The sequence below is a fragment of the Pagrus pagrus genome, assembly GCF_965226575.1.
Source record: "Pagrus pagrus genome assembly, chromosome: 3".
In the NCBI taxonomy this organism is placed as follows: Eukaryota; Metazoa; Chordata; class Actinopteri; order Spariformes; family Sparidae; genus Pagrus; species Pagrus pagrus.
In genome coordinates this window covers 27,565,678-27,578,431 of record NC_140187.1, presented here as the reverse complement: position 1 = coordinate 27,578,431, position 12,754 = coordinate 27,565,678, and the positions used below count along the sequence as shown (strand labels likewise).

Below are 12,754 nucleotides of genomic sequence, written 5' to 3'. Positions count from 1 at the left end.
ACAAACTCTTTGTTTTCATGACTGAATAAACTGAATAGACAAATCGACCTTAAAGGACAACACAATTTCATGTTTTGCTTTCTTTATATTTGGCGGACCCTGCCACCTTTCTAGCTTCACAGTGTTCTTCCTCTGAGAACAGCTTGTTTACTCAGTGATGGAAAAAAATAAAATTTCCGACTTTGTACTATAAACTCATTAAAATTATAAATATTACAACTGAGTTTGACGACATGGTGTCGCTTTAAGGTAATCATATATTACTTTAATAAAAGTAAGCAATCACCACACATTCAAGAAAGACACAGAACTTGAAAAGGAGTTGGTTTTCTTTATAGCCATTTATTTAATCATATTTAATAATTGTGTAATAGCGCAGCAGCCGTAAATCTGCACTGTTGCAACCCTCTATTGGCTTTGCACAATGACCGTTAGTTAAGGCATGATTAGTGGAGGCAGATGTGGCAACATTTGATTTCTTATGCAAAGCAGCAAACCCAATGAAATGCACTTAACCACAAGCATCTAAAACATCACACACACTCATTTTCTTAATTATTATGGGAAATGCAACATAAGTGTCTGATGGACCATGTAAGATTAATGGACTCACATTTAGATTCCTTTACGCTGACGTGAACAACACATGTTAAGACAATCAAATGGCAAACAGCAGTAAACGGGTTACAGACTCATCCACACATTTCTCTTGGAGTGTGTTTTGCATAAAGAAAGTGCATAGAGGTAAAACAATAATGGTTCTTACAGTTGTTGGTCATGTAAAGATAAAGGAATGTGGCTGACACATGTGACAGTATGTCTTATAACAAGAAAATACATTCTACTGCAGGTCTTTAGTCAATTCCAGTTTTTAAATTCAAATGTAATCTTCATTTTTAAGAACTGATAGCATTTAAAAAAACAAACACAGCATTCTTCATATTCTGAGAGGCGTAATAGGCGTGTTACAGTAAAACAATCATTTGTGAAACAACTTCAGCAGCGTACAAACACCACCTGCTGTTATTGTGTCGTCGATGATGATGCTGCTGCTTCATCTGTTGATCCAACATTTAAAGGTATAAAAATCTAGCCAGATAAAACACTGCTTTAATTTACCCTCATTGTGCAATCTACATCATCGCAAACCTGTGAATTAGATTGGAGGAACCCAGAAGCAAGAAGAGAGAAAAAATTGCTTTGACAATCATTCTTAACACTGAACTGACTGCTGCATCATCCACCACTGTTAGAAGCACCAGGCCTGTCGGAGTTCAGGGTGAAGCTTTTTGTTCCAGGCGGTCAGCCGGCAGGCAGCGAGGGCTCAGTATGTGAGCGGACTCAGGATGAAGAGGCGATCCTCCTCCTTCCTGATCCACTTTAGCAGTTTGTTGACAGCAGAGACGGCCAAGGCCTTGGTCCCCAGCGGACTGAAGCAGAGGTAGAGCTCGAAGCCGCTCGTCACCTGCAGGACAGAGGGTAGACCGAGACAAGGCGTGACAAGGCTGTATTACAGTATTTTTACATTTTTTATATGTAAACCCCTCGATGCAAAGAGTCAAACTGATTTGCTAAACTACCACCTTAAAAGACAAAATGCGCTCCATCTCATATTAGCGCTAGTTTCACAACGACTTCTGCTTAAAATTTTCATTTTTTTATCCGTGCTATCTGTATGATCTTTAGGAAATGGTCACTGCAGACAGAATAAATGAGAAGTTGTTAATGTTTGAGAACATTATTTGATGATGGCCTTGTTATTTAAATGCACAGAATGTACTTTCCGCTGTTCAATCAAAAACAAAAAGAAAGACGAAAGTTGTGTTATCATGAGAGCTGTTGTCTTAATTGTTGAAAAATCAGCATTGCTGATGAAAATCTGAAATGAATCGCCTAATTACCTTGAAAAAAGTATGGATTTTTCTTGGATTGAACATTGTTGGAAACATTTGGGATAATGTAAGAGTTGTTTTTAGACATTTTAATGCACAAATGTTACATATAATATCTTTAATGCAACAATAGTCTAAATTTATAGACAAGCATGAACAATGTTGTGATGTTTTGGTAAACTCTGTTCAAGTTCTATTTCCTAATTTCATGTTCTGGGACTCTGAGCCAGAGCAATTATAGCATCTCATGTCACAATGCCAGACTTACCCATGCGAGCAGGTTTTCAGTTTCACTGCAGCGGTAGAAGGAGCGGAGAGGTCTGGTTGGATGATGCAAGTGGCTGTGAAGCTCCTGGTACAACCCCATCATCCTTTCTTGCTCTTCGTCAGACTGGTAGACGTCAGGATACTCTGGACTGGAGGAATAAAAATAAAGAGATTTTGCACACAGCGACATCAAGAATTAAAGAAAAACTGTAATGACTCGAATCAGTTAGCATGTTTCTTCAAAGAACCAAAGACATAAATTTAACACAAGATGGCTTGCCCACCTGGTGTACAGCCCTGAGCTCTTTGATTTGTACAGGAAGTGCCTGAGCTCCGGGATGCCGACCTGCTCCACAGAGTAGCTGGGACATTTAAGTGCCTCCTTCATGGCCTGGTAGGCGCTGCGCTTGCTAAGCCTCTCCAGGAATCGTTGTTTGCAGTCGGACATGTTAAAAAAGTCCTCTCGGTCGGTTGAGACCAGGATGAGGCAGAGCTCGGATGCGGGCTCCAGGTAAGAAATGTGAGCGTGGAAAAATCCTGCGGTGTTGAACTTTGGCAGACAGATCGGCGTCCAGCCTTCACCCTCGCGAAAGGAAGAGGAGGAGCCGACGAGGTTGAAGACCAGGTGCAAGTCTATGTGGTGCAGGAACTGGTCCTTTTTCCTCACCAGAGTGACCAGGCGGTCCCCCGCCAGCAGGATGGAGAACACCAGGTTTTTGGCCTTGGCGGCCTGCAGGCTCGTCGACACCACGTCCCTGGCGGAGCTGGCCAGAGGCAGGCAGGTGACGGCGCTGAGCAGCAGGCCGGGGTCGCGGTCCAGCCGATGCAGCAGGTTATCGGTGAGATACTCGGAGCCGGCCAGCAGGCGGCGCAGATCGTAGTTTTGCTTGTGCTGGAAGATGTGGTTGAGCTGGGTGAGGGTGAGAAGGCTGACGATCTGGTAGTAGATGTACTGCAGCTCCCGCAGCAGCTCCTTGTCTGACTGACAGGTTCGAGACACGCCCACCAGGACCAGAGGGCTCTTGGCGAGGAAAACCACCTTACAGCCATCTGACACACAAAATGTTTACAGACACATTTCAGAAAGCTCTTTAAAACCATTTACCTGACTTATGAAACACATCCTAGAGTAAATTCTGACCTGCATGGATGGAGCGAATGATGTTCTTCTCAGCCTCGACGACGGACACGAGTGCCATCATCACCCCCATGGTGCTGGACAGAGCCTCCTCCGTGCCGTAGCGGGTGTAGATTGGCTTTCCAGCCTCACTCAGCACAAACACGTGTTTTTTGTGGCTCCTCCAGGCCTCACTGGACACATCTTCCTCCTTAGCCCCCCTCTCTGATGAGATGTCATTGTTGTGCTGCTCCTCGATGGCTTTCTCTCCCACCAGCACCTTGAGCTCCTCTGCAGGCTCTCCTGATTCGTCCAGTTCACCCTCCCTTTCAACCTCTTCCTCAGCCTCAGCAGTCAGATCCTCGAAAGACTGTGCATGGACGAACATAGCACTCTGCTGCCCGGCACCTGAGATGATGCAGGGATAAATGATTATTGCGTTTGCCAGTATAATGCATGGATGTGCTTGGAATAAATAATTAAGCTTATAAAAATGATTAAGCTCTGTTTGGGATGTTTTTTCAGTTGTTCAGCATTTGTTGGCCTTAACAGTCTTAACTTAACAGTTAACTGGGGGGCAGTCAGCAATTGTTCCCTTAGAAAAGCTGAGGGAAGCAGCTGTGTACTGTTTCATGGGGGTGGTGTGGTTAACCAGACATACATTTGCCAAACCAGCCAGTTCTTTAAATTTGTTTAGCTTGTTAAAGTACAATTTTTTTTAATATATATATATATATATTTATATATATAGTTCCAACGAGAGTCCAGAATGAGTCACAGAGAGAGAAATGAACAAACTCACAGCTAATCTCATTGAGAGAAAGTAGAAGAAGAAAATGACAAGTCTGGTGATGAGTCATCTTAGACAACACTGCAAAAATGTCCTGTTTATCTCAAGACTTAGACTAAATCCGGGAAAAGCTTCATCATTTCTCCCGTCAAAGTTGGATTTGTTCAAGCTGGATGTGACCGACCTGTGCTGCTGCTGACATACTTTCACCATGACAAAATCAGCCTTGTTTTCCGGGTGTTTTTTTGAAAGAGTTCAGTCATGAGCTTTCTGTATGATTGCAGTTATTGAAAGAGTATATGGTAGTGTCTTCTTATACTGGTAGTATGGCAAGGTCACATTAATTCAGAGACATTAGTACTATTATTAGAGCCTTCTCTCACAGAGCCCCAAATTAATGATGCATTCATGTGTTTTTTATCAATTACTGTCAAAACATTGCCCTCAAACAGCCAACTAAGTCGTGTGCCGATTACAAAAGGCACGTTACATTTCTTTATACAAACAGGATGTGCATACTCATTCTCTCTCTCTCTCTCTCTCTCTCTCTCTTTCTCAATTCAATTCAATTCAAAGGGGCTTTATTGGCATGAAAGTTTTACAACAATGTTGCCAAAGCATCAAAACACAACTTGTCCAAACATTCGGACAGAACATAACAAATAACAACACAAACACAACACCAAGATTGATTTACATTAATTATATATACAGTATATACAGTGTGTGTGTGCCTGTGTGTGTGCGGGTCATTCCCTGTCCCTCAGGTTGTGGCATGTTGTTCTTCGTTTTGTTGAATGTTTTACATTGTAGGAGAAAGTGCATCTCTGTCTCAGCCTCACCTGTCGAGCAGTGACCACGTGTTCTTTTAGTTTCCATGATTTTTTGTGTCTTCCTGTTTCGATTGTTGATAGTTTGTGGTCACTGAGTCTGTACTTGGTGAGGATCTGTCTCTGCTTTCCATCTACTTTGGCTTTTAGTTTCTTCTTTCCAATGTTCCAGATAGGTTTCTTTACATTGTGTTATAATTGTTGTGTAGTGTTGTTAAATAGTTTGCTGCAAAGGTAGAATCAAGTCTGGTTTTAAGTCTGGTTTTAGTGCCCAAGTGTTGGCCAGTAGGAAGTCTTCTCTTGAAACACTTTTCACCAATAAGGGAAGTTAAAGAACAGTAGTACCGTCTTTAAACATGTTCTATTATGCTACAGTTACGTATCTATTGAAAATCATTATTACTGCAGTTTTTTCTATTTCTATTTTTTTAATGTGGCAAAATTAAGCAGCAATCATAGAACCTACATTATGACTGGATGTCAAACACAATGAAATAACACAGCATCAATGACACTTTACACAGGAGTTATTACTCATGATTTAGGACACTGAATATCTACCTATACATGGACTCAAGCGTGACCTGCCCAACTGGAAGCTGTTTCTCTGAATAAGAGATGCTGGTGTACTGTAAACGTTATACCCGTGTACTGTAAACATTTTTTATGTTTTGTAATATAATCCCATGAGGGGTGGGCTACAAGATGGCATGACACTTACAAACATAAGATTACATTTATTCATTCATTATCCAAGCCTAATTATGTCTAGACGAGGGTTGCAGCACAATTTCAGTATATTTGAGATTTCCAATCCTATCAGAGAGACCATCGGTCTGCAGTGGTTCAGATTATCAACATTTAAATTAAACTTAAATTTCACTGTAGGTCTGTCTCACGGCTTACTGACAAGCTGCACACGCACGGTGCTGAATATGGAGCAGCCTCACCTGGTTCAGTCCCCTCCACCAGACCTGGCGTGGGGCTCTCCGCCCTCTCGGTGCGAAGGCGGTCCACAGGAACCAGCAAGCCATTCTCCCATGCCACAGCCGGCTTTTGGGGTCCTTCATCCATCACTGCTACTTATGGCAGAGACACACACCTGGCAGGACAGACATACAGACAGAGAGAGAGCAAGGGGCCAAAGGTCAACAGCTTCAGAGTGAGACAAGCTGGTGGTGATATACAGTATTGTCATTATGACATGGAAACCACTGCATGAGTCGTAAACATTTTATAGTCTGACTTTAACCCTTTTTATTTCCTGAGAAACTTCAGTCTCAGTCTTGTTGCTACTAGCAATGGCTGGTGTGACACTGAACTTGAAGACAAACTAAGAGACTCTTGATATAATATAACATTTCTCCTTCGTGTATGAATCCTCCTTCTATATAAGTCATGTCTTTTCTAATGTCACACCCTTCAGTCTCAGAGACGTCTATTATACTGATGAAGAACTTCAAACGCTGCTTTGATAGCTAACTTTAGCAGACACTCAGCAGTGTGTGACGTTAGCTCGCGCTGGTTTCATTAAACACAGAGCTCTCGGGACACTTTGAATTAATAACAAATCTTTACCTTTCATTTCCGGAGCTGTCTGCATTTGATCGTTGTGCTCCAAAACTCGTTTGTCACATTTACTGCAGCTAGCTAAACAAGCAGGGACATGACAGAAGTACTACTTGCCAGTCAACATGCCCCGCTCGGTTGCGGAAGTAAGAATTGTGGGATGTGAAGTTCTCTGTGAATGTGTGTGAATGTGAATGGCTCCGGAGTAGTAAACAAGCCGACTTGACTCAAATAAAATAAAAAATAAATCAGACAGTTGGTTTTGAATTATTTGTGGATTAGTCTGGTAGCTCCATGTTGCATATTGCATGTTTATATTGCGCTGTTTAGTTTACCGGTAATTCCTTATTTGATCTTGATGGTGCATTCAGTGCACTTCGGACATCAAAGAACAGTCCTTTCCAGCTGTTACGAAACGTACATTCCATTATCTTAAGCAAGACAATAGTTATATTTAAAGTAAAGTAAAACTGCTTTTTTTCTTTCACATATCTCTACAAAGTGAGTGTGCATGCGTAAGATATATGGGAATGGGGATGCTAATAAAAAATGTAATTTAATGCAAATGAGTGGTTATACATTTGTCCCAATGTATTTCAGCCGCTCCGGTGAAGATATTACCAATTTAAAATAGAGGCTCTGTTGTCACTTAATCATTTTAAAACACCCCGTCAGGTCATTTTTAAATTAAGACACATCTGTTCAGAATTAGTTGTGGCCAGGAATCGCTACCACGTTTACGTGCAGTACTTGAATGCAGCGGAAGGGGCGGGACTTGCGTTTGAACGTACAGCGGGGAAACAACAGGGCCGCTATGGAGGAGCATTGTGTTTGTGTTAGCTTATGACGGGTCCTGTCTGTTAGTGTCAGTCTAACTCGGTCAAAATGTCATACTATACACAAGAATAGACATGCTTGATTTCATTACGAAGAGCTGCAGAGTAACTTAACGTCTTCGCTTTGTAAGAAACGTTTTGGCGACTGTGAAGACAGCGAACATTTACCAAAGGTAACTAGCGTTAGCGCAGCAGTGCGAGGCCACTACAGAGTTAGCCCAGCAGTGATATTCAGCCTACACACTGTGTACACGAACAATGTTTCTGTGGAGACGTACGCTGTTTTACGTCACTTAACATGTTCAGGTATTCTGTACTTTTCCCAACAGGGCGATCCTTGTGTCAGTAAGATGCCTATCAGAGCATACTGCACAATCTGCTCCGATTTCTTCGATCACTCCAGAGATGTCGCTGCCATCCACTGCGGACACACTTTCCACTATGAATGGTAAGCTGTTATAGAAAACCAAATCTTCTACAACAAACACACATTTCTTACGTTTTAAAAGGCTAATTGTTACCTTTCCTCTCTCTTCTCAGTCTCCTCCAGTGGTTTCAGACAGCGCCCACAAAAACCTGTCCACAATGTAGAAAACAGGTACAGTACCTTACCCTTCTTAACACCACCAGACTGCTGCCAGCAGACCAAACAGAAGAAAAATGAATGTTGTTGTGCTCTGTGTGTAGGTCAGCACCAGACACATTATCAGCAAGCTGTACTTTGACATTGGTGGAGAGGAGGAGGCCTCAGCGGACCCAGAGAGCCTGCAGGTACCAAACTTAGAACAAATTTATCTAAACAAAATGTCAGTGTTGTTTTTAACAAAGACATTGTATGACAAGAGCTGAGTTTGGTGCTCTTGCACTACAGAAAGATGATACAGATCCTTCCTTGTCATTACATCATCAGGATTTGATTTCGATTGTCATATTTCTTTTCTGATTGTGTTTTTCTCCCTTCTTTAGAATGACGTTGATCGAATGAAAGCGCTTTTAAGCTCTAAAGGTAAGAAACTTGACCATGCTGTGATGTTTGATTGTTAAAACAAGGCAAGGGCAACAAGCTCATCGTCGTCTGTCTAAAAATAAATATGCAGAGCGAGAATGGAGGGACAAACAGAAGGTGGTGGACGGTTTGAAGGACACTGTGGACAAGCAGAGGAGAGACCTGGACAGTATGCGTAAAGATGTTATGGAAAAGGAGATGATCTGTTCTGCCCTCAGAGTAAGCAGTCTGTTCTTTATTTATTGAACACATTTTCTGTAATGACTCATATCTCGTTGTTTCTGTAACGTCTTTTATTTATTTGTACGTTTTTCTTTGAATTCTCACAGAAACAGATGACCTACCTGGAGACGCAACAGAATGAAGTTCAGACTGCCAAGGAGGAGGCCCGGAGACTCAGGACCAAAATGAAAACCTATGAAAAGTATTTGCACTCGTATAACTACATGTCATGTTAAGGCTTTCGAGTATGGTCACAATATAATTCACAGTATTGACTAGGGGATGTTAATGATTAATCGCCATTAAGAATTCAAGTAACACGGTGTTCACTTCATCCGTTCTTTGAACTCCTGGTATTGCCTGCTCTGTTTAATAATGGAAAAAAGTCCAACATGTTTTATATATTATTAATGATTAAGCAACTACAACTGCTTAAAATTTAAATCCCCAGTCGTAATAAAAAAAGGAGATCATATTATGTATGTGCATTCGCTCTGCACTCCATCAAGACGTCATCACTTCCATATCAACAACAACTGGAGAAAGATATTGAAGAATTTGACGATTTGATTCAGTGGAGAAAGTTGTTTCAAGAACAAAAGACTAACTCGTAAGAGAAAGTCATGCTCATCCTGTGCACTAACACTGCTTGTTTGGAAACAGCCTGGACGTGTTGCTGCAGGGCCAGAGAGCAGAGGTGGAGTCCATGATCACTGATATGGGGATCAGCCAGGCGGCGGTGGAGCAGCTGTCCATCTACTGCATCTCGCTCAAAAAGTAAGGAGCCCGATGGGTGTTGATGACTAAGTGATAGATAATTTTCACACCACACGGATGAGCTTCCCTGTCGTCATTCACTGTGCATTCATGTCTTCCCTTCCTGCTTCAGAGAGTACGATAATCTCAAAGGAAGCCTGAAGTCTTCAAATGACATGTGTGAGAAGCTGAAGAGAGAAGTGCTTGCCTCAAACAACAAGGTAACTTTATGTTATTAAGTCATCACACCCAGAGGAATTGATTCTTGAAAGTGTGATCTCTATATTAAATGTTCTAATTGTCATTTCAGTTTCACAAAGCCTCAGTGGAGGTGAGCAAGACCAAGGAGGAAATGAAGTCTCTGCAGAACGATCTGGCCAGGGCTGATAAAGAGATTTCTGTAAGGCGAATCCACCAAATGCTTTTGCTTTCAGTATCAGAGACCTGCATGGTTGTGAATCCTTCATCTAAATGTGTTCACAGAGTCTGAAGAAGAAAGTGGAGTTTCTTCAGAAGACTCTTAGCACCCCGACACGGACGAACGAAGCCCTCAGTCGGCTCGTCTTTGAAAGGTGCGTCACCCAGCCACTGGACTGAAATCTCCTCATGCTCTGAGTCATCTGAGATGATAAACTATGTGCAGTTTTACTCATGATGTTTGTCTGCTCATCGTTCAGCCCGGCCCCGATGGAGCTTAAGCAGCCTCACCTCCACCACCCTGCAGGAAGCGAGGACATTGACCTCAACATGACCTACGACATCACTACACCAGATGATGTGGCCAAGAGACCGAAGCAGGTCCCATCCAAGAAGATGCGACTTGACCATCCAGCGTAAGTTTAACGTGGCTCATTTAGGGAATGTGTGTGGTCATCTCAGATATTTTCTTTAAATTCTGTTTTTGTACTCTGAAGAAGGTAGACATGCTTTTAAATGTTTGATTTTTCAGCTCGTCTTTGTCCAAACACAACGAGAAAAGTTCCTGTCAAAGCAAGGTAAGTTTGCAATCATCCCTCAACAATCCATTTTCAAATTATTTGTACATGTTCCTCAAGATTTTGTCTTCCCTCAGGCTCGAGACGAGGAGGGATCCATGGATCCGTTTTTTAGGAACTCCCTCCTCTTCAGAAAGAAGACTTTTGGTAGCATGTTGGACCCTCAGAGGAAACTTGGAGCCGTATGTACAACACAACCATCATGGTGTTTTAACGTGTCACTTTTCCTTTTGGTGGTTTGACGATAGAATTTTCTTCTTGTTTCAGGTGAAAACTGGTTATGATGGTTTAGGAGGACGAACTAAATTCTTCCAACCTGTATCCTTTTTCGTCATGTAAAAACTTTATGTAGTTATAACATGTCAGTGTTGTGTTTTAACTTTGTTCGTTGGTCCCAGATGGTGAAAATGAATGCAGCTTTAAAGGGACACTATATAGTTTTGAAGAAGAAATTCAAACTCAGGATTTTAATATTTACAATATAAACGAGGTAATAATACAAACTCAGAAAGATTTATTTTTCATAACTTGGTAAACAAGCTGTTCTCAGAGGAAAATAAAGTCCACAGAACACTTGAAGCTAGAAAGGTGGCAGGGTCTGCCACATATAAACAAAGTAAAAATGAAACTTTAAGGTCAGTTTGTTTATTCAGTTTATTTAGTCAATGAAGATCTTTGTCTTCTGATTTTAAATTTCCTCCCCAAAATGACATAGTGCACCTTAAAAGCAGCTTCTTTTTAGGTTGATTGACGTAACATATTTTTAACACTATTTTTCTGCAGGATGCATGATGATGCATGACGATGTATCGGTTTGTGGCTATATAAGATTAATAACTGTTATATGATAATGGTGAAACAAAGTTTGGTTTAGTGCTGTACCACCAGATTACAGAGCAGAGACTCCTCAATGCATCCTCAGCTCTCAGCACAAAAAATTGTTTTCCTTTTATGACTAATTCTACCGGGAAAAGTCCCGGTCCCAGAATCCGACCCGGTGACAGTCATTAGGAATAATTACAATATAAGTATAATCAGGGAACAAATGAAAATCTATCAGCACATATTCAAAATGATTATAAAATGATTTGAGAAGGAGAAAACATCAATAAATACTCCATCATTCCTTAACCATGCACTCCACTGCAGTCTCCTCTGTCAGAGATTCGCCCACTGATGAAAGCTAAAAGGAAAAAGGTCGCCAGGCCTCCACCCAAGATTGCAACCTGCCTGACTCTGGACAGCTTCCTCGAGTAAAAGCTGACCTCTGCTTCCTGGATGTGGAGTCAAAGTTCGGGATGCTGTGTGTGTAGAACCAGCCCGGCAGCAGTTCTGCCACTCGGCACCAAACAGGACTTTGTGATTGAACTTTACTTATGCAGAGCTCAGAATCTGAGTTTAAGATTATGCCAGTAAACCTTCTGTAGATTTTTTTGTCTTGACCAGCATTTTTTTGTTGTTGTGGTGGTGTTGTCTTGTATGTGTGTGAAAAAGCAACATATTTGCAGACCACTTGAACGTGCTCTGTATTGTCATTTCAGTCACTGCTGCATCTATTCTCCGCGCTCTGAAAAATGATCTATTATTTTTCGCACTTATTTAAAAACCTTAATGCCTACACGTGGACACACTGCTGGTATTTTTAGTGGAAATGGTCCGATGTAAACCAAATCAAATAATAAACAATATTTTTTTATTAAGGTGTGTGTGGGGTCCACAAACAGTTCCCTCTTGACTGTGCTTTTATTCACAAACATTTCACTGAGGTGTGCTCTCCTGCAGAGGGCAGTACAAACAGTGTTTTCTCACATGAGGACATGAATCTCACAGCCCCCCTCAACTGCGAGGACAAACGCGCTGCACGTGGGGACTGCCGAATCCATTCACATTGAAAAGGCTGCGCCAGTACAAAAGGAAATGATCAAGAAAAACACCTTCAGTAAAACCTGAGTTGTACATTGTGATCAAGTAACAAAAAGTACACTGCAAATCATATACTGGCAAATAAAGGAGCGTCAAATTTAGGAGTGACCTCATGTTAAATAATGTTTGCAGAAATGAGAACTTCTCGTGATGGAGGAACTTTTATCATGGCACTAAATCTATCAAATACAACTGATGACATGAAGCTTTCTGACGAGGTTCCCATGCATGACCGTAACAGTAGCTTGTCCATGATTGTGGTGTGTCGCCTTACAGACTGGCCTTCGAGGAGATGGCTTGTCAGACAATATGGGGAAATGCCAAACATTGTTTCCCACTGTGGAGTAAAAGTACCAGGTAGAACATAAATATCCTGTTCACAATCACTTGTATCCTGTCTGCACTCACCATTTTACAGTTTCCACAATGAAAACCCAGCTTGTACCATGAAAGTTGCATACGTGACACTAATTTAAATAAACTGCTTTGTTGCATTAGTGACTGGACATTGAATGATTCTCCTGTGAGTGATTCTAGTTAAGTGATTAATC

The 12,754-nt window shown here is 41.5% G+C and overlaps 2 protein-coding genes across 3 annotated transcripts; one reads left to right on the top strand and one right to left on the bottom strand.

Annotated features, from left to right (window-relative positions):
• Positions 1-322: 322 nt before the first annotated feature.
• mon1a (MON1 secretory trafficking family member A) lies at positions 323-6,738 on the bottom strand. The gene is made up of 6 exons (XM_084346957.1): positions 6,475-6,738; positions 5,847-5,998; positions 3,301-3,684; positions 2,444-3,209; positions 2,161-2,308; positions 323-1,465 (listed from the first exon to the last, which is right to left on the bottom strand). Exons 2-6 carry the CDS (start codon positions 5,968-5,970, stop codon positions 1,325-1,327), a joined length of 1,563 nt encoding a protein of 520 aa, XP_084203083.1. The 5' UTR covers positions 5,971-5,998; positions 6,475-6,738; the 3' UTR covers positions 323-1,324.
• Positions 6,739-7,265: 527 nt separating this feature from the next.
• Positions 7,266-12,697, top strand: traip (TRAF-interacting protein). 2 transcript variants are annotated; one of them, XM_084349943.1, is made up of 16 exons: positions 7,266-7,427; positions 7,631-7,749; positions 7,842-7,899; positions 7,989-8,072; positions 8,268-8,307; positions 8,399-8,526; positions 8,637-8,731; positions 9,193-9,306; positions 9,419-9,506; positions 9,596-9,685; positions 9,769-9,857; positions 9,963-10,118; positions 10,235-10,280; positions 10,358-10,462; positions 10,548-10,598; positions 11,430-12,697. In XM_084349943.1, exons 2-16 carry the CDS (start codon positions 7,652-7,654, stop codon positions 11,535-11,537), a joined length of 1,350 nt encoding a protein of 449 aa, XP_084206069.1. In that variant the 5' UTR covers positions 7,266-7,427; positions 7,631-7,651; the 3' UTR covers positions 11,538-12,697. The 2 variants fall into 2 exon arrangements, with proteins under 2 accessions (XP_084206069.1, XP_084206068.1); XM_084349942.1 differs by having other exon boundaries at positions 7,266-7,474.
• Positions 12,698-12,754: the final 57 nt, after the last annotated feature.

Excerpts from the sequence above, each read along its gene's own strand:
- mon1a (XM_084346957.1), bottom strand. The coding sequence starts at position 5,970 with ATGGATGAAGGACCCCAAAAGCCGGCTGTGGCATGGGAGAATGGCTTG. Across the intron at positions 3,210-3,300 it reads CATTCGCTCCATCCATGCAG|ATGGCTGTAAGGTGGTTTTC; the intron begins GTCAGAATTTAC and ends TTTGTGTGTCAG. Across the intron at positions 1,466-2,160 it reads CTGAAAACCTGCTCGCATGG|GTGACGAGCGGCTTCGAGCT; the intron begins GTAAGTCTGGCA and ends TCTGTCCTGCAG.
- traip (XM_084349943.1), top strand. The coding sequence starts at position 7,652 with ATGCCTATCAGAGCATACTGCACAATCTGCTCCGATTTCTTCGATCAC. Across the intron at positions 7,750-7,841 it reads CACACTTTCCACTATGAATG|TCTCCTCCAGTGGTTTCAGA; the intron begins GTAAGCTGTTAT and ends CTCTCTTCTCAG. Across the intron at positions 9,858-9,962 it reads AGTCGGCTCGTCTTTGAAAG|CCCGGCCCCGATGGAGCTTA; the intron begins GTGCGTCACCCA and ends CTCATCGTTCAG.